The sequence below is a fragment of the Akebia trifoliata genome, chromosome 14 (genome assembly GCF_017979445.1).
Source record: "Akebia trifoliata isolate Shusen 1 chromosome 14, ASM1797944v1, whole genome shotgun sequence".
In the NCBI taxonomy this organism is placed as follows: Eukaryota; Viridiplantae; Streptophyta; class Magnoliopsida; order Ranunculales; family Lardizabalaceae; genus Akebia; species Akebia trifoliata.
In genome coordinates, this window is record NC_141388.1 from 3,835,875 (window position 1) to 3,863,842 (window position 27,968).

The window sequence follows — 27,968 nt, forward strand, 5'->3', positions numbered from 1 at the left end:
ACTTTTTATAAACGACAAAAAATTTCTATTTTAATTTAATTAGGTCATAGGACATGATGATTTTGACATTAATTAGTATATCATATTTTATATTTTTCATTTACATTGATTATTAAATGGATTAAAACTAAATCTTTAATTACGAATATATATTTTATTGGATGAATGTGGTTGTGGATTGTTTACTTAAGATATTTTTAATATAAGTATTAATAATTTGATTAGTAAATTAGAATTATTAGGTTATATCATATGGTATATATATTTTAATCATTCTCGAATAATTTTTATATCGTATTTTTATCGTTTTACGTTTTTTTCGTTGCATTTTCGAGCAAATCGATGCATCATTATTCCGATTGGTACCTGTAGATGCGGATTTTCGCTCTACTTCGAGATGCTCTTCCTCCCTTTCGTAGTCCGCTCGGATCTGCAAAAGAGTCCACTCCGACGCCCAAGTCAGAGATTTAGTATAAAAGAAATTAAAGTTTGAAGGGGGGAGAACAATCATACCTTTTAGCTCATGTGTCCATCTATATATATAGAGATGAGACCTTAGGACTTAATTGGACCCCACTACCGATTTTACCCTCGTATATCCATACCAAACTCGAATCCCTAGTTGCCACGTGTCACTCCTCAGTTCCTAGTGAAAAATATCCTCCACAATACCCCCTCTCGGGGGTTTGGACTTTTAGTCCAAGCGCCCGAGAATAAATGAATGGTACTATATGACACGTGGTCACGCACCCCATAAATTGTCATTTTCTGATTATTGACTGCGCTTGGTACCATCATAAACCCGATCTCCAAAACCAATAGATATAACCCCCCATGATCGGGTTTGGAACATAAATCAATTAAACCCACCCCTAATGGATGGACTTGCCTCCCTTATGAACCAGTCGTTATATAAAAAAGACAAAGACGAGTTAACCCGACCTTGATTGATCGAGCTTGATTCCCTTCACTCGCCAAGATTTTCGTTGCGTGCCGACCCCCTTACGGTCGAGATTTGCTCCTACATGAGCCAGGATTTTCGTTAGATAGTACAATACCCGATCAAAATCCCAGATCGGGTTTGGATCCCGAAGTGATCCAAGATTTTGATAAATAATAAAATAACCGATCGAAGTCCCGGATCGAACTCGGCTCCCCTGATGGGCTATGACTTTGATAAATGGTAGAATAACCGATCGAAGTCCCAGATCGGGCTCGACTCCCCTGATCGACCAAGGCTTTGATAAATGGTAGAATAACCGATCGAAGTCCCAGATCGAGCTCGACTCCCCTGATGGGCCAAGGCTTTGATAAATAATAGAATAACCGATCGAAGTCCCAGATCGGGCTCGGCTCCCCTGATAGGCCAAGGCTTTGATAAATGGTAGAATAACCGATCGAAGTCCCAGATCGGGCTCGGCTCCCCTGATGGCCAAGGTTTTGACAAATAATAGAATAACCGATCGAAGTCCCAGATCGGGCTTGGCTCCCCTGATGGCCAAGGCTTTGATAAATAATAGAATAACCGATCGAAGTCCCAGATCGGGCTTGGCTCCCCTGATCGGCCAAGGCTTTGATAAATGGTAGAATAACCGATCGAAGTCCCAGATCGGTCTCGGCTCCCCTGATGGCCAAGGCTTTGATAAATAATAGAATAACCGATCGAAGTCCCAGATCGGGCTTGGCTCCCCTGATGGCCAAGGCTTTGATAAATAATAGAATAACCGATCGAAGTCCCAGATCGGGCTTGGCTCCCCTGATCGGCCAAGGCTTTGATAAATGATAGAATAACCGATCGAAGTCCCAGATCGGGCTCGGCTCACCTGATGGCCAAGGCTTTGATAAATAATAGAATAACCGATCGAAGTCTCGGATCGGGCTCGGCTCCCCTGATCGGCCAAGGCTTTGATAAATGATAGAATAACCGATCGAAGTCCCAGATCGGGCTTGGCTCCCCTGATGGCCAAGGCTTTGATAAATAATAGAATAACCGATCGAAGTCCCAGATCGGGCTCGGCTCCCCTGATAAGCCAAGGCTTTCTGCTACACCAACCCCTCGGTTGGGCTCGGCACCAGTGAAGGGCCAAGGCTTTCCGCTACACCAACCCCTCGGTTGGGCTCGGCACCAGTGAAGGGCCAAGGCTTTCCGCTACACCAACCCCTCGGTTGGGCTCGGCACCAGTAAAGGGCCAAGGCTTTCCTTGTAGGCCGACCCCCAACAATCGGATTTTGCACTAAGTGGTCCCGTATGACCGACTTAGGATGTGGACCAGACTCCCCATATGAGTCGGGTGTGTGTCAAGTTCTTCTGCTTCCTGCATCTTTAAAGTAACAGTAGACACGCAACACTAATACTTGCATAAACTATTAAGGCAATTAGTTTTTAATCTAATGTTGTCAATCTGTGTCACTGCTTAAAACAATGTGGTTTGACCGAACCTGATTTATAAATCAATCTCTTAAGTCAAACCCACTCGACTCGTTGAGTCGATGCTAGTGAGTTGGTGTTGGTTTCCCGTATAACTCGGTGAGTCGGGATTAAATTGAACCCCTACATAGATTTTCCCATAATCCATTGAGCTATTTGACTTGGATGAATTCCTAATTATTCGTTACACTATTCGACGGAGTCACCTTGTCTCGATCAAAATTTTGAATCACAAACTTAGTAGCTCGACTTAGTGGAATTCCTCAACTCATCGAGTTTCTAATTAATAAATCCGATTCATCGGAGTCTAGTGACTCGGCATGTCGGGCTTAGTTAAGCCCCCAATTTATACCATTTTACTAACTTAATTGGGTCCCAAAGAACATCGACACCACATTTGATGCAAACCCGTTACCTTTTACATTACGACTCTACTTATACCATACGATTTGGTAAGTCGGATCCGGGTTAAGTCTTCAAATTACATCACTTTGCTCGATCAAAGTCCTAAAATTTGACTTTTGAGTCGAGCTTGCACTTAACCCCCCGAGTCACTTTTATGTTGAACTAACTCAAGAGATAAATTGGGTCACGTGGCACCTTACTATGGGCGGCACAATACGTTGATTGACTTGATTGAGTTAACAATTAAGTAACTCAATGCGACTTGGCGGGAATTAGGAGTCTTATATTAGACTTAAATCATTTCCCCCCCCTTTTTTTCTATTATAGAAAGTGTGCTCACACCCCAACATTCTTTAACCATACTGTCCTCTTCCAATATTAAGAAGAGATTTTCATACAAAAATGATGTACAATCAATGCACCAAATCCAAACCCAATTCCCCCTTTAAGCCATTTTTTATATTTATGCTTGATTTGCTAAATGGTTGCTGATTTTAAAGAACATCAACAATTGATGTGGATGCATCACAGCATCACTCATCAACTCTTGACGAGCTGTATACATCAAACCGACTTCCACTCTTTTTTGTTTTCTACTTACCATTCAAAATGCTTTAAATAAGAGGTAAGTAAAAGTACCTGAGCACGTCATTGATTCACTATACCACTCATTAACACATTTCCTATAATTTGGTCATAAATCCTGACGATAGCATTGCTTGTAGATGAAGTCACCAAGGTTGGAAACCGCCATTAATGGCTACCTCTTCTCTAGCAGGCAGATCTTATAGATAAAAGAAAGAAAATGCCGATGCCTACGTCTTCGACCTCTCAAGTTGAAGCTCCACAAGAGGTCCGAAGGTTAGTCTGCCAATGTGTTTGATTCATCGTTCGCAGCACTCTAACAGATAGAACTTCCTCAAAACCTATAGAGGTAGAACAAAGACAGCAAAAATTCCAACCAATTTTCCATCACCTCTTCCTTGATTCCATAAGAGCAAAACCAGTGACAGTAGCCCAAGAGTTAGCAAGAGTAGAGGAAGCAAGTTCAAGCTGACCAAGGTGATCAGCAAACATGACAAATACTAAGGTGATAGAGTAATAAGAAAGATTGGTGATGATCATAGGTATAGAGAAGAAGACTTGATGCTTGGCCTCCTCTAAATCCAAAACCTTCTTCTTCCACCCTCCACTCTTTCTCTCTTCTCCTTCAGATTCCAACAAGGGTGTTCCTGCTGAAGACATCTTCTCTCTCTGTTTCTACGTTTTTCTTTGATTTAAAAGGTGGATCACCATACAAAATATCAGAAACAACTTCTTTTTTTTTTATATTTCTCCCGAATACAGCAATCACTTTTTCGAAATCTTCCCCCGTCAATTAACCCCATTTGGTGAAATCGTGGTTCATATTCGAGTTCCCACGGACGGCGCCAATTGTAGATGCGGATTTTCGCTCTACTTCGAGATGCTCTTCCTCCCTTTCGTAGTCCGCTCGGATCTGCAAAAGAGTCCACTCCGACGCCCAAGTCAGAGATTTAGTATAAAAGAAATTAAAGTTTGAAGGGGGGAGAACAATCATACCTTTTAGCTCATGTGTCCATCTATATATATAGAGATGAGACCTTAGGACTTAATTGGACCCCACTACCGATTTTACCCTCGTATTCCATACCAAACTCGAATCCCTAGTTGCACGTGTCACTCCTCAGTTCTAGTGAAAAATATCCTCCACAGTACCCAATTTATTTTCGTACCATTTTTTTCCTGTCCACCGAATGGCTAACTATGTTAGAATCTAACAATCTATTTTGATAATGTATACATCATATAATAACTATAGAGACGTAGCAAGAAACCCCAAAAACCTCACATAAGGGATAATTATGTATGTCATACACTATTTCTCTAGTAAAAACATGTGTCTTTCGATATTTTCTTACTAACTCAATTTCATTTTTCCATTTGGAGAATGTAGCTAATTTTTTTTCACTTGAAGTATATCTTCAATAAGGAAAATATAATGCCTTTGCCAAATTCAAAATAAAAAAAATTTACACCAGCCAAACAAAAATAGTAATCAAAGTAAATACATTTCGTCTTGATTCTGACTTGTAGCTCTTGGAATTAATATTCATGTGATTTGGCATAATTCCATGTTGGTCCCTATCATTTTGATGATTGCACTTACCTCCCCTTTCCATGGTATTTTACACTCTAATTTTATATATAAAAAAAAAATTTTTTAAACTATAAAAATATACCATTAAAGCATTCACAAGTAAATCCATTTTTTGCAAATATATTTTTATTTATAAAAATATATATATTTTAAAGGGAAATGCTAGCAAGGTCTCATGGAGATGTTAGTATTATACATCACATTCATTTTTCAATAATATCCTTATCCATTTTTTCTTTTAGTGAAAAATATAAAGAATGTCTTTGTTTTTACATGATAAATGCATTTATTATTTTGAAATTGAATTTCAAAACATTTAAATCAAAAGATTGAAATACCCTTAACATTAATTATGTAAAAAATATGTATTATGTAAACAAACATTTATTATGCAAAAGATCAGTTTACCCTTGTCTTCTTTAATAAAAGATAAAATGTGTATTAATATTATTGAAAAATGAATGTGATGGAGAATGCTAACGTCTAACATCCCCATATGGTCTTATTAAGACATTAGCATTCCCTCCTTAAAAAGGGTAAAATGGCCTTTATGAAAAGTAAAATTCATTTTTTACCTGTTGGTTGACATCAAGGGTTCAAGTGAACCCGTTACATATACCTATAGGGTAGGTAAGTGCAATTGTCGAAATGTTAGGGGGTTGACATAAAATTATGCTAAACCATAGGGGGTGAAAGTGTAATTTATCCTCTTTTAAACAGTTGAGATATCACCGAGTTTAAGCTGTTAGTCAAGCAGTGATCATAGTCACTGCTGGCTCCCGAGGTTTATTTTTTGGAAAGATCATGGATGTGTATGGGTTTTAGATGGAAAATTTGCAAACATCTGTTAATGACCTCTTTCATTGGGAGGTTATGTTGACTGTCACCTTGTTTCGATTGTTTTTTTTTTAATAGGTACGCCTGTTTTTAATGAATTCAGTAACTCGGTGCTGGTGAGAGTCAGACACAGGTCTCTATCCTCTGGTATCATGATGCAAAGACTATACCAACTAAGCTAGCTAGCACCTGCATCACTGTTGTTCAATTGCTAAGGAAATGGAAATACACATGAGACACACAAAGTGAACAATCTTGACAAAATCAAATAAGAAAACTTGAACTGCATCAGAGATGTTGCGGTCATGCACTATCTTCATTATGTGCTAATTTAAGAATAATAGAACTTACCTCCAATGGCTCCTCCATGTTAAAACTTCTAGTTTAGGAACACAGTGAACGTCAGTAAAAAAGAATAACTGAAATGTATCGTCTACTTGAACAAGCAAGTCCAGCAAAAACGTTCCCCAAGCTTCTCTATACCTACAGAAGGCCAGCAAAAATGTTCTTGTTGTATGTAAGGTGTATTATCTTAGCGAATACCTAGTCAAGCATAATTCCATCTAATTCAAGCTTCTGCGATTCTCTACCATCGACGAGTAGCCTCAAACCAGCTTTTAACTCTGGTACCCCCTCCTCCAAGATTGCACAAATGGGAAAGATGGGAACACCATGCACCCTTCTCTTAAGTTCTTCGTAAACATCGAGTGCACCCTCCTCGTCGATTTTATTTGCCACCACTAAGGAAGGCCGATCTGACAAACCCACTTGATGGTGCTCAAGTTCCAAAACTAAATCCCTTAATTGCTCCCATGGAGGAATACCCTTTCTACCATCTAGTGCTGCAGCCAAGTCTACCACATAAGCCAGAACTTTTGTTCGTTCTATGTGTCGTAGGAAAGCATGCCCAAGTCCACGATTCACATGGGCTCCTTTTATAATCCCAGGAATGTCGGCTACCGTGACTGAGAAGAAGTCATCATAGTTCAGATTCCCTATATTTGGTCTTAGAGTTGTAAATGCGTAATGGCCTACTGTAGGCTTAGCTCTTGAAATGGCTCCTAGAAGAGTACTTTTACCAGCATTAGGCATCCCCACAAGACCCACATCGGCAATACTTTTGAGTTCCAATACAAGAACAGCTTCTGAACTTGGAGAACCAGAAGAAACTGACAATTGATCTTCAGTGTCGGAAACTTCTTCTAGAGAAGAATTTCCCAGACCACCCTCCCCTCCCCGAGTAAAATTTTTTTCTAGAGAAGAATTGCCTAGACCACCCTTCCCTCCCCGAGAAACAATTACTCTCTGCCCAGGTTCTGTTAATTCCGCAACATTATATTGTATTTCTTCCTCTTCTTCTTCCTCCATTTCTTCTTGATCACATTCTGCCTCAGACATGCCATCATTGGCTTCTACGACTTCACCCTCACTTTCACCCTCTTTAAAGTTGGAAACAAATCCTCCATTGTGGACTCTCAAATGTTCTTTCTTGAACCCCATGCTATTTGGTTTTTCAGTGTTACTTTCAACACAAGAAAATGACCCATCAAAATCCTTTCTTTCCAATATCTCTACTGTACTAGGGATATTAATTGTGGTTTTGTGATCAGGGTCGGAGGGATTATCCTCAAGTGTACTTAGGATCTCCCATGGGTCCAAAGCCTTTGAGGAACGATTTTCAACTATAGAAGGAATTTCACCATGTACAAGATGAATCACAGTACCAACGGGTACATTCACGACCTACCAAATGAAAAGATTGGGCTCTCAATAAAATGCATCGATCTAATACCAATAATTAGCTAACAACATATACTATAGTTGAAATCTCACAAGGACGACAGAACTGGGTTTGAATAATAACCTTGTCTGCCCCTCGGCTTCCTATCTTCTTCTTTGAGAATCCATGTCCCCCTCTCTCCGCTTTCTGTTCAACATAATACCCATTACTCATTATCCCCAACACATTACAATGTCATTCAAATTTATTTCTAATTTACTGCTAAAAAATATCTAATTTACTTCAGTGACTGACCAACAAGTTTGCAGGAAGGAGAAGAGAGAAACATAACGCACCACGTGACGTTGCAGATTTCTGAAATCCCAAACAGTGGGAGAGCATTCTAGAATCACATCACCACCTCTTCCACCATTTCCACCTAACATTTATTATAAAAATTAAAGAAAATTAAGCTAATATTACCTACAAAATCATTAATTTGCACAATAAAAAATAAAAAAATAAAAAATACTAAATCTATTTTCAATGAAATAAGTAACAAAAAGCAGATTTATGGGACATACTAATATAAGAGAAAATAAAATTTGAGTTAGTAAAAGTAAATCCAAGCCATTGATTTGATACTGAAATTTTTTACAGATTAAAATCTAAACTAAACCCTACAATCATTTAGAATGAAAATCAAAAGAAAAGAGAGGTAACCCACCATCAGGCTTGCCGCGACGATCGTGTCGGCTGCGATGATGGCTGAAACACCCATTGCCCCCATCGCCTCCTTTAACCCAAAGCCTAACCCTGTCCACCATCTTCCTCTCCTACCATACAAAACCCAACAAACAATTCAACACTAAAAAAAAAAAATTGATTATGAGAGAAACCCCGTCCACTACGAAGTATCAATAACGCAAAATCAATAAATAAACATGAGAATTCCCACACTTTTTATTTCTATGAAGTATCAGCTACATATGTGAGAGAGAGAGAGAGACCTGTAAAGGGGCAAGCTTTGGTTTCTTGTTGGGAGTGTCCGAGTAAGAAACAGAGGAAGAAAGAAGCCATGGGAACTTGGGCGATATTCGTAGGGCTTCCAAGTATGGAAGGACCGACGAACGACGCCACAGCATCTCTTCTTCTTAGACTCGAGTCTAGAGACTAATAAGAGAGTCCACTCCAAAGTCCAAATGCCAAAGGAGCTTAAACTGGGGGCAACAAGTTTGCCAACTTGGCAGGGCCGATGGGCCTATCGGCTTATGGACCCGCACGAGGTACGTGTTAGGGACTTAGGGTACCCTACCCAAGTTTAAGATGCTTCATTCACACTGGAGCCATATTAAATAGGAGAGTTTCTATTAACACACCAACTATTACTTATAACACACCAATCTATATGTATTAATTTCAAGGGATTTTTCCTAAAACACGTGTAATTTATGTTCAAATTCCGGTTTTGGTACCCTATTCATTTTAATTCTCAAAACATGCATTTGGAGTAAATTCGTCACTTTGAAAGTGACAAACTCACAATTTCATAGGTTATAAAAATGATGAATGCATGTTTTGAGAATTAAAAAATGAACAGTATATTAAACTCGGAATTTCATCATATTCAGAACATGAAATGGAGATTCACCTTAATTTCAAAAGGATTGGTGTGTTGTAAGTAGAAGTTGGTGTGTCAATAGAATTTTTCTGAAATAGTGTTTGATAACAATTCATTTCATGACGTGTCTTAAGGGCGTACGTACCTAACAACTTAGCCAAATGGTACTTGAGGTTCAAGCCACGATGTTATATCTAGTAATCAAAAGCATTTTAGATCGATGAAGCAAAAGCAGGGGCAGCACCAGTCAGTACAAATTCTGTGGATTTGGATCAGTGATAAAAAGTTCTCCCACACACAATATATCAATGTGAAATTTTGTATTTTTTTCATAACAGCAGTGTGTTTGGTTTTAAGTAAGATTGTTGTTTGTTTTAAACAAGACCTGCATTGTAGCTAGCTACAGTAGGTACGATTTGATTCCGATAGGCGAAACAAGTGCGACTGGTGTGTGTGTGACACATGGGGTTGGTCCTTCGATGGCAACTTAAGCTCCACAACCAAACACCTCCAACGTTCCTGTATCTCCAATGTGTGCGTGTGAATAAATGTGCTGGTTTTGCTCATTAAATCATCAAAGAGATATGACGCCTGGTTGGACGAGAACCTATGCAGATGGTTACATTCATCAATGCACCTATCTCTTTAATATGCAATTTTACAGGCCAACTTGCTACCAACAAACACCATAATAAGATTGGATTGGCTAAGTGCAACTCAAATATCTTCACATACAAAATTGAACGAGGTTCTGTATTCTCAGTCGGTAACAATTACAAACCAAAAGCATTAATGTTTTTCACGTAATCTATAATGTGAATAGATTCAGGACCTTTTTTTTTTTTTTTCTTTTCCTTCAATCTCTCCCCTGTTTATGGAAAAGAAAAACTACATAAATCAATTGGAAGACAAAACATTATGTACACGAGGGCGAAGATGAGGATCACATCGGAGATCAAGAATAAATAACTTCCTCCAATAGTTCATCCAGTATCATTTCTTCCAGCTCAAGTCCCACGCTTTCAGAATCGAATTGATGGTTCATCCATTCATCACCCTTTGAGAGATCTCGAACCACGGCATAATCCACTGAAGGCTCCAGCTCTGATTGTGAACTCATGTACCAGCTAACACTCGCCCACACCTCCTCAAGAACACGGTGTCCAATGGGCATTGGATGGATGCGGCAATTATAGGACAAAGGCCTGGGCCAGTAGGTGAACGATCTCCTATAAATTTCTAGTAAGACCTCATTAATGATATCAAACCGAAGCTGATGATCAAAATTGCTATCATCCTCGTCTTCGGCACATTCGGGCTGAGGTGGGTATGCCTCCACCTCATCAAACAAAGAGGGGTCCATAGGTTGGTTAGGCAAGTACCATGTTCCAAGGTACTCATTTCCACTGAAGCCTGATAGCTTCAGCACATATCTCACGTAGTTGAAGTCAGCTTTATCCTTTCTATCCACTTGAAAGTGCAGAAAGTCACTATTGGAATGCTTACTAGGAATTTCTACATTCTCGAGATCTTCTGTACGTCCCGCCCCACTAAGAGTATCCATAACAAACTGATCTTGCAGTTTGACCAATGAATCCTGCTCATCAAGATGGATGCGCCTGGGTTTCAACTCTGAACCTATTTCCATTTCACCATATCCATGAAATAGTCACTCTTTTGAACCATATTTGTTGCAAACTTATTCAACAAGGAAACTGGTTTTTCTAGAAATAAATGTATAAATTAACTTATAAAGATTATAACATTTAGTTTGTAAAATGTAACTAAATCAACAAAATAGACACCTAAAATTAATGTACATAAATATTCGTGGATGATGAAATTTGCATGTACTCTAATATTAATCTTGCAATTTTGAAAAATAAACCAGAATGAAATTTTACTAAACCATGATCTTTTCCATATCACCTTTATTAATTGCAAATTAGTGACATAAGTTAGTTTGGCAACAATTCTGGATCTTGGACTAGACTCTTGAAATTTATTAGGACAGTTCATCTATCTTGTTTACTTCATCTAATAAATTTAGTTTTAAGCATTGGCAATAGAAACATTAACTTTGATTAGTGCAAGTGGTGTCGAGGTTGTTAATCTTCGTCACAAAAGCCACATTATTGAAGAGGATAGAGTTATCTTGTAAAGCATTATTTACTTCAGTAAGGAAACAAGATTGCCGCAAATGGTTTAAAATCTCTACATTTTAATTTTACAGATAAAAAAAACATTTAATTGCAAATTTAAAATCTTTCAAAAATTAAATAAAAAGGGAAACTACTTTTCCTAGGCTATGGAACTCTTTACTGATCAAAAAATAAAAATAAAAATAAAAATACTGATGGAAACATAGGTCATAACTCTTGAGCGGGAGAATGTGAAGACGTGTGCGTGAGTGTGAATATGTGATTTGATGCTTTCAAGCCCAAGGTAAATAAAATAAGTGGCGTAGGATAATTACCTTCTGAGATGGACAACTTTGGAGGGCTGGTTATATCATTTTGAAAGCAGGAATCAAGAACAGAGATAGGACTTGGTTGTGCCAGCTTAGAACTTGCATTATTTGTGGATTCTTGCTCACATTGAGAAATAGAACTGCTTTCCCCATTTGCCTGATTGTCCAAATCATCAATTGTCTCATCCACCGTAGCATTTCCATCACCATTACAATCCAATACCAATCCCGTTTGATCTCTATCAAATAGACTGCTTGCACACACTGCTAAATGCTCTTGACTTGAACTTTCTACTGAGGCATCTAACGCCATGCAATTCTCTTTACTTATAGAAAGACCTACTGCCTTTTGTTCATTAGTCGGAGAACCCGAACAAACAGCATCACAAGACACCTCACTTTGAAGAGAACAATAAAACTCAATATTAGGCAGAGAGAGTAACCTACCCGTGGATTTTCGGGCATGGCCAAATAGCAGACCTCCATCTTCATTTTTCAACTTTAATGTGTGAGAGTGATGTTGCTCGTCTTCTCTGCTGAAACTAGATTCAAACAACTGAGAATATCTATCCAACGATTCGGTGAGAGAGGGTGTTCTTCTGATGCGGCGGGTTCCACGCTTGCCAAGTGTAGAAACACAAACATCACTCTCATAACTACTTCTCAAAGTTTCATTAACATCTTTGTCAACTTCAGACTCTTTCAACTGGTCGGTCATCTCCCTCTTCGCATTCTTTGAGAACCTACGACCATAAGGAATTTTATGAAGGATCGCGTCCATCGAAATTTGGTGTCTCACCTTTCTACTCTCTTTAATTGCAAGTTTTATCCTTTTCTTAATATCCTTGAACCGATTCATAACCGCTCGATTCTCTCCCTGATTCTTCAACTCATGCACGCAACCTGAATTATCATCAACCATTAATAGCATACTCTGTTTATTGATATCCTCTGAAGACTTGTTTGTGGTCAACAACTTCCCTTCTCGATTTGCAAAGAATCCAATTTCCTTCTGTTTATATTTGAGCTTGTTAGGATTAAAATTCTTTCTCCCTGGCAAATCAGGTAGAGGAAACGACCCTGACTTGGTTAATCCTCTATTTGCTTTGGCAACCTGAAAGCCCTGGAAGTGATGTGCCAAAGAATAGTCTGGATCTTTTACAATTCTAAGAAACAACTCCTTGTTTACATTAAATATCTCCAAAGCATCCAGAAACTCCTTTGTCTGGCAGGTTGCAATATCGTTATGGAGATCCTTAGCATCTGTGGACTTCTTCTGTAGCAACGCTTCATTTCCTTTGTCCAATATTTTCGCTTTATTCATAGTTTCACACACCTCACAACATTTATGGGAGGCAACTGACTCCAAGAGTGGATTGCATGTGCAGCTGGCATGAGTACTGGCATTGTCTTGGTGGACCTTAATTCTGGGACTTCCAGTACTTTCCCTTACTTCATCAGGGAGATCAGGATGTGAAGGTTCTAAATGGTGGATGGACTCAGTTCGCAGAAATCGTCCAGAGACGGATGAAAACTGGGACTTATGGACCTCTTGCGTAGGCATCTCTTCCGAAATTAGTTCTTTCAAGTGGGATTTAGCAGAATTATTGCTGGTTGGACTGGTTTCAGATATCTCGTTTTCGATCTGTAGAATTTCAAATGCATGTATTCTCTGTCATATTTTGGCTTTTGCATCCAGAAGGAAAACAAAAAATAGTATATTACTTCAAGAAGTTACAAATCTATGAGATAGATCAAAGATGAGGATAAAATCCCTAAGAATGAAAAAACAAACAAAAACTGAAAGTGTAACTTGAATTTGTTTTCTTCTTTAGTTGAGAAAAGCAATAGACATTCCCTGAATTGAACTCCATGGGCATATATACTAACGAAGTATTACATTAACTTACAAGGGAGTGATCCGTTTCAGTATCAATTAACTCTTGTGCTTCATCGGTATCAGGGTAATTCATCTTCAATCTCCGGTACTTTACGCCTACAAAATAAAAAATAATAATAATTAATAAGAAATTCATTCCATATCCAATGATCGAGATCATCTGATCAGACCAAACCAGATAATACTTAGCATTTAGTTTTTGTAAGTCAATTGGAGGACAGTGAAACTATGGCCAAGTGCTCAGAAAAAATTCCACATCCCAATGATTGAGATCATCTGATCCGGTAAATAACGCATAGTAGGTATCATAGGTGGGACCAATCAAGAGTCGATTTCATCCTTGCATGTGTGCAATATATAAACCCTAGGCTGTTGCGAGACAGCCCTTAAATATAATCAACAGGTAAGCTTTTCTACTAAAGCAACATATTCAACAGCAAGAAATAAAACAAAGGCTCATGCAAATACCTATGTGGCCTTCAGAAACATAATAGTTACAAAAGCAGCATTAAAGAGACATATCAAAGCCTAGAGATCTTTTAGCAGCACAACATTCAGTTCCAGCTAGAGTGTAACACACGGAACATTGAAAACCTAGAAACCTTTCATGGTTGGTTTTAACAATTATTTGCAAATGAGGCTTAAATCAGAAAACAGACAGTATAAGGATTAAAGAATAAGTTCATGTGAGAAGTAGAAAATTTATAGTTTAAGCATTTGTATGGTTTCGAATCATTAAAGATAAATACATGTTTAAAATAAAGGCATGACTCATATCCTAATAGAGAATTTCAACAAAGGAATCCTTTATAAATTCATTTGAACACAACGATTATTGCTCAAAGACAACAGTTAAGAAATAGGAAGCCTCTAGTAGAGACAGAGACACACAAAACATGCTCATAACCAGACACATACATACATATATGTGGTGACAACTATGGATTAATGTATGAAATCAGTAGCAATGATGGTGACAAGGAATCTTGGACATATTCACTTAGCTTCTTGGCTGAGATGAAGTGAGTGTCTAGGCTAAATATCAATGAAAATTTTGAGACTCCCCTATTCTGTGAAACAATAGCTAATTTGTTAGACATGATTGCGCGCATCCCATTAAGATGTATCATGCATCAGTGGTGCAGGGCATTTTTTTTTCTTAGAACTCCAAGTTCAAACTTTCTTGAATTTACATTTTAACGAGGTTCTTTCCTATTATTGTTTAATACCAAGGACGATACATAAACCATGATCAACCAGGGGACACAAATTTCCGAGTTGATGGAGCATGTTGTAGTTTATGGGTTTCTGAATCAGACTCTAGTAACATATAGACCAAGCCAAACACCAAACATCGGGAAACCAAGAATTTTCTTTCTTAGATAAAAGCTGGCAAGTCAAGGTTGCTTACCCGCTGTGTGTCGTCGACTGCCATGCCTTCTGTGGGGGAGCATCTCTTTAATGCCATGCCATGGATGAAAATCAAGAACATGAAATATGCTCCACGTGCAGCCTGGATGCCCTTCACTCCCAAATGGAAAACCGGAGTGTTTGCGGTGCAATTTCTTTCCCATAGATTACACAAGGATCAAACGCTCCCTGAATCGTCTCAAGTCAAGCAATATAAGGGAACACTAAATAAATAAATAAAAATTGTTTATTATTACAAAGACATACAGGCATGCATGTGTGGTGACTAAATTCAACTCCATGATCCACTACCAGTCTTGTATAGTTGTGAGATATTCCATTAGAAATTTAGGAAATTTGGTCAAAATCTTTCAAGATTCAGCAATACCGATTCCAAATTAAATACAGCAACAACAAGAAAAAAAAATTCCCCCAATTTATTTAAAGGTTACAGTTTCAACTATTAACCTGAATAATTAAAAGCCTTCTTTTAAACTGAACAAAACCGAAAGATTCTCTCTCTCTCTCTCTCTCTCACACACACACACAGACGGATTTCGACTTCAACAATCAGCTACCCAAGAACAGAAAATAAAGAGCGTTAAATCGATCAAATATCAGAAATTCAAGTGCGTTGATCGATAAGAGGTTTATTGACTAAACGATTAAAAAAAAAAAAATTATACCTTCGATCGAAGGAGAAGATAGTGGTGAAGAACTGAGAAATTGCTGTGCTCCAGAGTTGCATAAAGATAGTGAGAAATTAGGGTTTAAAAGAGAGATTATTTGATAATAAAAAAAATTAAATTACAGGATATATCTTAAGAAGATGACGTAGAAGAAGAAGAAGTCTCTCTGTATATTTCTTTCAATTTTGGCGCCATTTACTCGTCAACTTCTATCTTTCGTTGGTTTATATCGCTCAACTACCACAACAGTCAAATCCTAATCTCAAACGACAATCGCAGCACATCGTCAAACGTGCGGCTGAGATGAGAAACTTTAGAAAAACATTTACTATTTTACTAATCGCTAAAAAAATCCTATGTTTTACTCGTTTCAGCCGTAACGTTATTGACGGTTAGAAAGGTCTTAGTCAACACAATCAAGAGTCAATAATCAATACTGGTAGTTAATCAGCTATCCATCACCATCCGATCCTGCCAGGTGGATGATCCTCGTTTGTCTAAGTCAAAACTTGTGCTTAGACTTCACAATGGTTCCGTATTTTGAACGCAACTAGAAACAGCATAAGCAAAACTTAAGTCTTTAAATGCCGTAGAATGGGTCACACGGTTTCCACAAGAGTGGTTTTAATTCAGTATATTTCAGATGCATCGAATATTTCTGTTTAATACTTGAAAATAACAACACGAACCATTAGTGCTTTGATATTATATTATATTTAGAGTGGTGATAATCTGACTACACCACCCAATCGAATCTTTGGAGGTGAGAAGTTCAGGAATCGTAGATCTATATGTTTTGGGATACACATTTTTATGGGAAAATATAGTTTTGCAACCCGAAGTGTACAAATCTACCATTTTTGAACTTATCACATCAAGAGAGTCGATTGAATGCGTCACGTGGGGTAGTCAGATTATCACGATTCTTATATTTATTGGTTAAATGAATTTCAGACCTGTGGATTTGGCTTGGAGTTGTCTTAATTTGATTTGGCCTGGTTCTATCTAATTCTGTCTTGAGTAGAATCAATATTTCGTTCTTTAAATCATGGTTGTCGGGGGTGAAAACTTTAACAATCGTCCATGTCCCATAATACTTGTCAACATTGTTGGTTTTTATATTATATGGCTAAAGTGATGATCTGTGAGCACAAACATTGGTCTCCCATGGAGGAAGATCGAGGTAATTAATTAATAACATGATTTCAACTTTTAATCATTCATGTAGGATATCTCCTTGGCGAAAAATCATCCCAATTGTTGGGTTTTGTGGTTCTCCAATAAAGACCACTATGTCAAAGTAATGATCACAATTTGAAAATGGAGTGAGCCAAAAATGGGAAGAGTTTTTATCTAATACCTTATTGGAGTGACCTAGGTTTGACACATTTTCAAATTTCACAAGTTTAAGGTATTTGTACCACACCCTTAGATTGCCCATCTAAGTCAGAATTCGATCCAATATCTCAGATATAATATGAGTAAATTGAACTTTAGCACACAAAGATTTGATTTGACCCAGGTGGGGTGTGGCTCGGTGGTAAGGCGTAGTGACAAGAATGTGCTCCTCTTGGTTGTTAGTTCAAAATCAAGGGCAACTTCTGAATAACTTGCTTAGGGGAGTTGTGAGCTCTCTTGTGGTTAAAGGAAACTTAGGTGATGTTTGTTAAACTGAAAAAAATAAGTACTGAATACCATTAAGTGTTGAAATTTATAAGTTTTGAATTTAAATGCTGAAAAAGTTATTTGTTTAGATGTCAAAATAATATTGAATTCATTAAAATTAAGCGTTCGCAGAATCATGTTTGTTATACATTACTGAAATTGATAAATTATCTTTTTTATTCTTACAATTATATTATACATTATTTGCATGTTTCAAATGCCTATTTCTTATCAAACATAATAAAATATATTATTTCTTATAAAATTACAATACAATTCATTTTTAAATAATAAGTAATATTCAAAATTTTGATTTTTAAATAATAATTTTGATTTTTAAAACCCCACAAATTTCAAATTAAAAACAATAATGTAATACAAGTCACCAAAATTTGAAATCAACATTAAAAAAAGTTAATTTTCGATGAAAATGAAGGATGTGTAATTATAAAAGCACCCCATGAATTAATAAGGGCAACCCACACCATAGCCAATTTTTTATTATCTTATATGAGTTAAAGTTTTTGAAATGAACCAATTTTTGGTGAGGATGATTTATATAGTCTAGAGATCATCTGCACAAAAAATTAGCACATTCCGAAAGTTCTAACCACTTCAAAAATGGTTTTCAAAAAAAAAATGAACGATTTATGATTTTTAAACTTGTTTTGATAGGATTAGAAGTTTCGGGATGGGCTGATTTTTGGTAAGGATGATCTCCTCATTATGGAGATCATTCTCATAAAAAATCAACTTATTTTAAAACTTTTAACCCATATAAAACAAAAAAATTTAGTCATAATGTGGGTTTATTAATTTGTGGGGTACTTATATACTTATCCATGGGTATAAGAGGTAATATTCTTTTAAGTATAAGGGCATACTTGTCCGTACTAAAAAAAAATGAAGTGCATACAACTTCAGCACAAAAATTAAATATCAAAATAGTGTTGAATTGTTTTCACTTATTTTCAGCAATAAGCGTTGAAAATATGAAGTAAACAAACACGTTATTTTGATAAAAAGTATTGAATTTTTTTTTTCTTTTCAACGGTAAGAGTTGAAAAATAACGCAAACAAACAACAACTTAGTCTCACCAATATAGGGATACTCCCTAGATTTTGCAATATGTCAATTACTAATTTAGATATGGATCCAAACCTCTCTTTCTTATCAATTTGACTCAATCAACCCAATAAATAATACACAATTTAAGTTAGATTTGGATTTGGATTATGTGGTGACCACATCAATCCCTTGAAAGAATTTGAAAGAATAAACTTAATTTATTGTCATTGATAGAGAAATATATAGAGATTGCAATTGAGCAGAGTGGTCAAAATATTAGACTTTGAACGAAGGGTGTGAGTATGGGTCCCGTCCCGTCCAGGCCAGGGAATTGATTCCCAGTTCTCCCATCCATATGGAAATTGTGAACCACACAGTCCTAAGTGTCGTGTGAAAGAGAATGCTTCATTGGACCACTGTCTCTTCCCATACTGATAATGTCCCCCACTAGTCACCCTTGTTTCGCACCCTTGTTTCACACTCTTGTGTTGTTTGATAACGTGATATGCCATGGGAGGACAAACTCTGACTTGACCTCATAAAACCACCAATACTTTTTCAACATATTTAAGTCCATATATACTTGTTTGATCTGATATTTTAAATACTCAAATATGTTCTTGGATCGTATGGGTTTTTGGAGGGGTTTTGAGTGGGCTGGACCGAGCTGGGTATAACTTTTGAAATTTTTTTTTTTTTTGGGAGATTTAGTCATTCATACCCCTCCATGTTTTGGTTAATAGTTAAGATAGTTCATGTGTTTTGCGAATTTGATGACATACCACTTAACCTCAGTCGTCTCAAGAGAACAATAGAATTACAGTATAAGCTCTCAATTAGATGTACTATCAAAAGACTAAGGAGCTAAAATTACAGTTGCACGCACCCTGGACAACCTGTATCTCTAATGAAATAAGATAACAACACATGTGAGAGAAGTTTGACCAAGGGGAGATGTCACTTGGCAGATTTCAACACATTTAAAGGCATCGGTGGTTGTGATTCAATCGGTAAGGGTGATTACAAAGGGTAGAACTTGATAGAGCCAGGGATCCATGATCACTACATGAAGGATCAATTTTAGAGGCAAAAGACACTTTTAAAAAAAAAAACGAAAAAAAAAAAAAAACCTAGATTCTATTATTCTATGGAGTTGGAGGATTTGTTGCATGCTTAGGAGGAGGTAAGGAAATTACATTTAGCAAAAAGATGATTTCATAGAAAAATTAAGGATATTCTATAAAAGACTAAAAACTGTTGTGGTTTGTGGAGCTACATAGTCAACTAGAAGGTATTGTAAATCAAGCCAAGCCACGCCTTTGCGATGGTCGAGTTAATATTATATAAAATCCTAATTAAGTTTTCTAAGGTATTTATATTTCTCGTTTTTGGTGAAAGAGTGTAATCTATAACTGCGAGTTTTTCTCTTCATATTAGAATCAACATGATTCGTCAACGTACCTCAATGTAGAGGGAATTACGTAAAATCTTTGTATTTCTTTGTGTGATTGCATCTTGTGTTTGTTTTTTCATTCGTCTTCATGTTTTGATTACACTTTTTTTCTTAATAAAAACAAGATTAAACGTGATGGATTACAAACAAGGTAAATTATGTTAAAATGCAATTTATCATCGAGGTTGACGTTCTTTAAGAAGATAGATTTAGGACTGCAACCTAGGCGGGTTGAAAGGTAGACCTAGGCTCAACTCAAGTGGTAAAACCGTCAATTTGAACATTGAGCTTGAACTTCTAAACATGGGTTGAGCTCAAGTTAGTCCAAGTTAAGTAGGATTGGGTGGGTTGGACGGGTTAGGCTTGTTGAACAATTCTAATTTTGTTAGAAAAGAAATTTAATATTTTAAACAAAAATTAATTAAAAACACTTTAAAAATAAAAATATAATATACAATTAATACAAAAATATGGATTGTCCAAACCCTTAACCTATACTTAACCTGTATTAAGGACAGATTGAGTTATTCTAACCTAGGTTCAACTTATGTTTTGCGTACATAGCTTGGCTTGGGCTTGCCCATCAATTCGGTTGAATTGCAAGCTCGCACAAGATGCAACCCTAAATAGATTTTTGTAAGAAAAATCAAAGGTTTTAAACTAGTAATTGAAGATAATGGCATTTATATTTTATTTTTTTAAAACCTTTTTGTAAATGTCTCAAATCAAGTAATCCATGAGTTTTTTAAGAGAGATTCTATTGCCACACCAACTTTTGCTAATGCCATCCCAATTCATATGTAAATCGTAGTACTCATCTTGGGGTGGCGTTAGCAAAAGTTGGCATGGCAATAGAAACTCTCTTTTAAAATTATTCTTTACTGACGCAACAATTTAAATTGAATCCCTGCGTTGCTCAGAAGATTAAGCGTGTGATGTGGACAACCACACTATCAAGAATCAACCATCCATAAGGTACAAAGCAGCAAGAATCTCCAGAGAAGAAGTTCGGACAGACGGTCCAGAAAAGAAGAAAGCCTTTTCCCCACCCCACATGCTGCATTATTATTTAACTAACATGAGAAAGTACAGATGATGATCAACCATTGGATGAGTCCACTTAAGATTTCTTTAAGTACAAATAAGGATCAGAAATATGGGATTAATATGTGGGAAAATCTAATAACTATTGACGGTTTGATCATCTAGTTTGGTTGACTTCTTGACCATATTGAACATGTACTCGTGTTGTGTTGTGCTGTGCTGTCGTATAGAAACTGGAACACGGAAAGAATATTACGTACTCCAACTTTCTCCAAAGTCCAAACATTTGAATGTTGAACCACTTTTAGGAACTATTTAATAGGTTAGCGTTGCTGAGCTACCAAACCAGACCTCTCACAAACATCGGCCCACCTGTAATTGATGGATATTTTGTCAAAATTGTCGACTAAGAGTCTCCGACGCATTTTTAAATCTATACCCTTATAAGAAAAATGAATAATTAAACGATAAAATTATCCATTTGTGCATTTTTTTATTTTTACCAAAATTGTTACTATACCTTTTTATGATCCCTTAGATAGTGGACCAGGCTTGTATCTGGGCTTTGTCCAGTCCATAGACCAAGATATTGTCCAAGGACTAATCTTGGGAAACGTGCAACACCCACACATCACAGGCACTAGGTAAGTGAGGGTGCGCCCTCACGAGTGGTCCTTGGGGAATTAATGCTCATATTGGATATTGAACTTACAATCTACGAGCATTAATCATTTATTAGTTCGGAATTGCATACCATTATAATGAACCTTAAGTAAAAGACAAGTTCAAAGGAATCTAAAACAAGGATATTAAGTTAAATTCAATAAAAGAATGTGCAATAAAATAAATAATTACCAAAACAGCCCTATACTATTAATAATGAATAAGATAAGGATAATGCTGAAGTAATCTTAAAATGTACATCAATCGTACATTTTGATGTGGTGGTGCACACATAACCATAGATGCTTTTCATCGAGATACAAGTGAAAAGCATCTATGGTTATGTGTGCACCACCACAGGAAAATGTCAGAATCCGATGTACATTTCAATGTTACCCCAGCATGACTCATAATATAAAAGCATGTGTTGTGAGCACAAATAGAGACTACCACGCATAAATAGAGAGATACTAAACTTTCCAAATCATCCAGGACTACCTTCTTAACTTCAATTTAAAGGGCAACATACCAGTTCACCACCATAATCTTTTTAGCACAAGAATTATAAGTTGTCGAAGCTGTATTTTTTCTTCCAAATGGCATGACTAATCATAGGACACCATGTGTATTGAGGGCATCCTTAATGTGAGTATTTTAGTAAATTGGCGATGCCTTGAATACATGTGTCCGTCTATTGATTATGTGAAACATCATATTTGACTTTTATGTGGACAAAAATATTTCTCCTTAAATAAATTGTTGTACACTATTTACACGAGCCATTCGTTCTATATAACTTGCCAATTAGTATTTTAAAAAATGGATAAGGTTGACAATTCAAAACTCGGTTCACTAGACAGCCCAATGTTCATCTTGAGATTGATGCATAAATTGACATTGTTGGTTGAAAAAAAAGCAATGTCGTGTGTTGAAGAGGCCCCCACCATACAATATCATAGAGGGTTGTATCAACTGATGAAGATCCGAATTCGACAAGAAGTTTAGAGTTGGCCGACAATCGTCTACACTCTAGATAGGCTTTCACATATGATTTTAAATTATTAAGGGACAAAATTTCAAGTATAGTCTGCATTCTTGGTCTCTCTCAGGGTCGTCAGTCTATGGGTTCCTGATATATCTCTCACTTGCACAATTGCACACAACAACCAAACCAACCAACTGGGATTGGGTTTGGACTCCTGACCCGAACCAATCTGCGTAATTTACGCCAACAGTTTAATTTCCTAAATGAAGTAATTAAGATTGGGAATGGGTCCCACCATCCTCAACAAAAGCATGGGAAGCATCATGATTAGGATTTGAAGGTGATGGATTACATACGAATATCATTACTATCCAACACGTGGTCCCTGCTCCCCCATTAATTACGCTTCATTTTTATTAGATTTCTCCCAACTTAGTATATAGGATTTCGTTTCAATTCATACTTTCAAACATTTAGAAAAAAAAAAATTTATTTATGATAAAAAGAAAAAACAAAAGTGTCAACGTCTAAACGGCTAGAATGATTGTCAAGCGCAGCTGTCGCTCACTGTAAGACCATTGGATCTCTCGACTTTGCATGTCTGCGTCACCTTCGTTATTTATTTATTTTTAAAGAAGGAAAACAGTTTGGCAAGGTACACCTCTATATCATGAAAATAGCCTTCTTTAATCTGATATTTTACTAAAATGCCATTGCCTCAACATCTAAATCTAATAATGCTAAATTGATCTCAAGATTACACCTCGTATCGCACACCCATGACGGGGAAGTGAGCATGAATCATAAATGCTTTTTATCGAGATACGAGTGAAAAAGTATACATGGTTCATGCACACTTCCTGGTCACTGCAACATTACTCTTAGCAAAAATACCATATTATCAAAATAACAAAATCTCTAATTTAAATTTGAATAGTTATAATTTGATACTCTTTTTTATACACTCTAATCGGACACTTCACAAAGTCATAAATCTTTGTCCATGCGTATCCTGACGTAAATGATCTGCAGTTCTATGAAAAGAGTGCACAAAAACGAGTATCAGTTTATCACAACTCTTTAAATTTAAAAGTTTAACTGACCATCTATCATCAAATATTTATTTAATTAATAAAAAATGTTATTTTTTTCCTCTAATCTAGATCTGCTCTCACCTACACACCATTTTTTTATTTATCATACAGTGTTCTTAACCATATAAAAATAACCTTCAACCTACCACATTATTTCTAATTAAAATAGGATTGGTGAATTTAATATTTTTTGTGTTTAATTAGAAAAATAAGAGGAAGTACTAGTGAATCGTAATTCAATTGTTTGAATATTCAACTAATTTTTTTTTTCTTTTTTCCCCCATAAATTTGGAACTAAGTTAATTGAAATATTAATAATAATAATAATAATAACCCAAATTAGAGTCATGCCCATTGGTAGGGGTGCAACTTAATTCGGTTCAAACCGAGAACCGAACCAAACCGTACAATTTGGATTGGTTTGGTTCGGTTTAGGTTTAAGTAATATAAAAAACCGATAATTCGGTTCGATTCTCAGTTTAAGTAATATTAAAAATCGAACCAAACCGAAAATTGAATAATATTAATTTAAAATAAAAATTAAATTTTTATTTTTATTTTTTATTTTTTATTTTTACAAAACCTAACCGAACCCTCGTCTCTCTCTCTCTCGTCTCTTTCTCTGTCGTCTCTGCGACCTGCGGCTGCTACCAACTACCTCACCTCTCTCTCTCTCTCCGGGCGCGACCTGCGTGGTGAGACCTGGGGCTGTGTCCTGCAACAATGAGACCTACGGCTACGACGTTGCTACGGTGCGTCTTACGACGCTGCGACGTGAGGCTAGGACAGGTTCATCTCTCTCTCTCTCTCAAGAGTGTTGTATTTCAACTAGGTTTCTCCATAGCTATCTAAAGATGATCCCTTTGATTCATCAAAAACAGGTTTGATTGTTTCAATGTTTGATGAGTTTTCGATGGTTACAGAAGCAAAGGGTTTGTGAGAAATCTAATACGATGCGTCCTGCAGTTGCGTCCTCCGACGGTGCCACCTAAGACTGCGACAGGTTCCCCTCTCTCTCTTAAGCTGCTGCTCTTCCTTGACAACCCATGGAACCGAATCGAACCAAACTGAAATAAGGTCGGTTTGGATTAGTTTGGTTCTAGAATAATTCGGTTCGGCTCTGGTTTTCATATAATGGAACCAATCTTAGTCGGTTCGGTTCTGATTTTACTCTAAACCGAACCAAGTTGCACCCCTACCCATTGGCAAGGGTTGAAACTTAAGTGACTGGAACACAACTTGGGAGCATGTGTGAAAGCTTTAAATAAATAGTTATCTTACAAGGGCCCATGTGGCCCACCTCAGGATGATCTTATGCTGAAGAAACAAATATTATGAGATTTTTCGAATCTTAAAACAAATAGATCGTTAGAAGCTTTCTAGGGATCAATGGAAGTTTCATTAGGATCTATTTGCTTTAAAAATCTCTGAAAATAATCCTTCAATTAATTTGATTTTCGATTTGATCCTATTAAGGTGTTGTTTGTTAAACTGAACAAATATGTGCTGAATGATTATAATTGCTGAAACTGTATAAGTGCTGAATTTAAGTGTTGAAATTGTTGTCTGTTTACCGATCTGAATTGTGTTAAACTGATTCAAATTAAGCACTGTAATCACATATATGTTTGTTACTTAATGTTGAAAACTGGTAAATTGACTATATTACCCTTTTCAAAAGTTGTATGTTTAAAGGAAAATTATTAATAAAATCCAAAAATAAAAATTATTTAATAAAAAATACTAAATTTAATTAAATTCGTTTTGGGAACCTAGCTGAACAAATTATCTCTCCTCTACATCATTAAAAAAGTAAATTTTAAATTTTTTTAATTCAAATTAAAAAATAATATTAATTCAAATTAAAGAGAGAGAGAATATTAAATATAAATATTTCGTTAAAAATTAAATATTAAATATTCCAAAAAAATAAAAAAGGAAAGAGGAAATTTCTCTCTCCTCTTTTATTTTTTTGAAATATTTAATATTATTTAAATGTGTGGAGGAGAGAGAAAATTTCGACCCTTTAAGGATCGAAATTTTCTCTCTCTTTAATTTGAATTAATATTATTTTTTATTAATTTAAATTAATATATTTTAATTTGAATTAATATTATATTTTAATTTGAATTAATATTATTTAAATACGTAGATGAGAGAGAAAATATGAGAGAGATAAAATTGGTGTGGGTTGCCTTATTAATTTGTGGGGTGCTTATATCATTATCCATAGGACATAAGAGGTAATATTATTTCAAGTATAAGGACATACTTGTCCGTGTTGAAAAAGACCGATGCTTACCGCTTCAAAATTAAGTAATCCAAGTTCACTTAATGCTTTTCACTTATTTTTCAGCAATAAGTACTGAAAATGTGGAGTAAACAAACGTGTTGATTGCTAAAGCTGAATTGCATTCAGCATTAAGTACTAAAATCAGCGTTAAACAAACAACCCCTAAGTTTTGATCTTTTGGATCTCGTTCACTAGTTCTACTTACTTCCAAGATGGCTCAATCTCTTTATTAATTCACATGAAATAAATTCTTTGATTTTGCAAATTTTAGAGTTTAAGCGTTTGTAATACAATGATTTTGATATAACGTTAGGGGTTATTAGAGCTATATATGGATAATTTTGTGTAACTCGGGATACTGAAAACATAATTTTATTGGAGGATATTTCTTGTAAGCAGTGAATCAATAAAAAGGGAGGGACAGTCTAACCTTAACTTACCAATAAATAAATAAAAATCATTTTCCCCAATTTATTATCTGAATGATGTTCCAAAAATAAAAATATATCAATTGTATAATTGTTAGATTTTATGGACATAAAAATGTGCTCCAAGTAGAACCTAAATCATTGTCATAATTTGAATATATGAACTGAAATCCATGATCCATCTATCCAAGAATCCACACCATAGGATCCAAACCAAACTCATGTTGCAAATCACATGATCCGAAACGATGGCACGAGTAAAACAAACCGGTTGGGTGTGCATATATTCTATTAGATAATAATCGTATAGTAAAATTCCATGGAATCCAAGGTCAAGACATGGATTTAACCCAACACATTTGTGTGTGTTTTTTTTTTTTTTTTTTAATTTAACCCAAATATTAGGAGAGTCCAACTTGCCTTACTAGCATAGTGAGGGAAAAAGGACTTACTAAGCCTTATCCACCATTTAAAAGAGCTCGACATTTGTAAAACAAGTCATCGAGATTCTTAAAAAATCCTTAAGTCTTGTTTTAAGCATCTCGAGGTTTTTTAGATGGTGGATTAGGCTTAGTAAAGCCTTTTTACTCATTATGTTAGTCAGGAAAGTGAGTGAATCTTATAATGCATAAATCACAACAATAATAAAAAATGTCTTTAGATTTGGTTAGGGTTAAGTAGCTAATTCATTTTGGTATCTCATTGATGTTGAGACCCTTTTTGGATACAAAGTTGAATATAAAAATTAGTTTTGTAAAAAATAATTTTTAGAAAGTAGAAAATAATTTCATTTTGCATAAAATACTGATTTTTTAAGTAGAAAGTACATCTTTTAATGAGGATTTATAGTTGTGTATCTCGAGAAAATAGATCTATGATTCTGTATCCATATCACATCAGTCAAGTGAAGACTTTCTAATTAGAAAATCATTATTCTTTTACATATTAAAAAATAAAGATTTTTTTACTTTTTAAAATTAATCTAAACATTCTTTTATAAAATTTTTCAACTTTCAAAAATAAAATAAAATTTAATTTTTTAAGTGTAGCTAAATAGGGTATAAAAGAGATTGGATCATAAAGATCAAAAGTCAGCAATATAAATAAGGTGGATCACTCATCTTCTCTATACAGTCTTTTAAATCTTTTTCTTTCCAAAAAGGTAAAATGGGACTATGCAGACATCAATCAAACTAGATAAAAAAAGATAAAGACATGAAAATATGATACCCCCCCTCTAATGCACGTCCCCCTTATGTCCCCATCATAGTCATAGATCAATTGTCTCGGGATACTCAATAAAAATAATTATGATTATATATATCTTGAGGCAACTTATCTACAATTTTGTGATGGGAGTGCCAGAGGGGACGTCAGGAAATCATTACACAATAAGAGAATACCCAATAGAAGACAAGTCACACATCTCCATAAACAAGCCTTTTGTGATTGTTAAGAAGGATGATCTCACGTAAAAAATCTAACCTCACGATTAGGGGTGCAATTCGGTTCGGGTTGGTTCGGGTTAGAACAAAATTAGAACCGAATCGATCAAGATCGGTTCCATTATATAAGAACCAAAATCGAACCGAATTCTTTCAGAACCGAACCAACC

General features: G+C 35.9%; 2 protein-coding genes and 1 long non-coding RNA gene across 6 annotated transcripts; all 3 read right to left on the minus strand.

Moving 5' to 3' along the window:
* Nucleotides 1–4,148: 4,148 nt before the first annotated feature.
* Nucleotides 4,149–4,498, minus strand: LOC147385598 (uncharacterized). The gene is made up of 2 exons (XR_015171864.1): nucleotides 4,415–4,498; nucleotides 4,149–4,331 (listed from the first exon to the last, which is right to left on the minus strand). It is a non-coding gene; the product is annotated as an uncharacterized LOC147385598 (long non-coding RNA).
* Nucleotides 4,499–4,563: 65 nt separating this feature from the next.
* Nucleotides 4,564–8,856, minus strand: LOC147385599 (GTP-binding protein Obg/CgtA). 3 transcript variants are annotated; one of them, XR_015171863.1, is made up of 6 exons: nucleotides 8,580–8,856; nucleotides 8,297–8,405; nucleotides 7,926–8,008; nucleotides 7,714–7,776; nucleotides 6,201–7,592; nucleotides 4,564–4,597 (listed from the first exon to the last, which is right to left on the minus strand). XR_015171863.1 is itself a non-coding variant. In XM_086423172.1 (5 exons), exons 1-5 carry the CDS (start codon nucleotides 8,712–8,714, stop codon nucleotides 6,393–6,395), a joined length of 1,590 nt encoding a protein of 529 aa, XP_086279298.1. In that variant the 5' UTR covers nucleotides 8,715–8,856; the 3' UTR covers nucleotides 6,096–6,392. The 3 variants fall into 3 exon arrangements, 2 of the variants coding, with proteins under 2 accessions (XP_086279298.1, XP_086279300.1); XM_086423172.1 differs by lacking the exon at nucleotides 4,564–4,597 and having other exon boundaries at nucleotides 6,096–7,592; XM_086423174.1 differs by lacking the exons at nucleotides 4,564–4,597; nucleotides 8,580–8,856 and having other exon boundaries at nucleotides 6,096–7,592; nucleotides 7,885–8,008.
* Nucleotides 8,857–9,892: 1,036 nt separating this feature from the next.
* On the minus strand, nucleotides 9,893–15,866 carry LOC147385600 (uncharacterized). 2 transcript variants are annotated; one of them, XM_086423457.1, is made up of 5 exons: nucleotides 15,657–15,866; nucleotides 14,972–15,159; nucleotides 13,571–13,656; nucleotides 11,667–13,305; nucleotides 9,893–10,828 (listed from the first exon to the last, which is right to left on the minus strand). In XM_086423457.1, exons 2-5 carry the CDS (start codon nucleotides 15,132–15,134, stop codon nucleotides 10,146–10,148), a joined length of 2,571 nt encoding a protein of 856 aa, XP_086279583.1. In that variant the 5' UTR covers nucleotides 15,135–15,159; nucleotides 15,657–15,866; the 3' UTR covers nucleotides 9,893–10,145. The 2 variants fall into 2 exon arrangements, with proteins under 2 accessions (XP_086279583.1, XP_086279584.1); XM_086423458.1 differs by lacking the exons at nucleotides 14,972–15,159; nucleotides 15,657–15,866 and having other exon boundaries at nucleotides 13,561–13,654.
* Nucleotides 15,867–27,968: the final 12,102 nt, after the last annotated feature.

Bases quoted from the DNA above. Each gene is read 5' to 3' on its own strand.
- LOC147385599 (XM_086423172.1), bottom strand. From the start codon at position 8,714: ATGCTGTGGCGTCGTTCGTCGGTCCTTCCATACTTGGAAGCCCTACGA. The intron at 8,009-8,296 runs GTGGGTTACCTC...AATAAATGTTAG, and splicing joins TCGTCGCGGCAAGCCTGATG to GTGGAAATGGTGGAAGAGGT. The intron at 7,777-7,925 runs GTGCGTTATGTT...TATGTTGAACAG, and splicing joins GAAATCTGCAACGTCACGTG to AAAGCGGAGAGAGGGGGACA.
- LOC147385600 (XM_086423457.1), bottom strand. From the start codon at position 15,134: ATGGGAAAGAAATTGCACCGCAAACACTCCGGTTTTCCATTTGGGAGT. The intron at 13,657-14,971 runs GTAAGCAACCTT...TTTATTTTGTAG, and splicing joins CAGTCGACGACACACAGCGG to GCGTAAAGTACCGGAGATTG. The intron at 13,306-13,570 runs GTAAGTTAATGT...GAAATTCTACAG, and splicing joins CTGAAACGGATCACTCCCTT to ATCGAAAACGAGATATCTGA.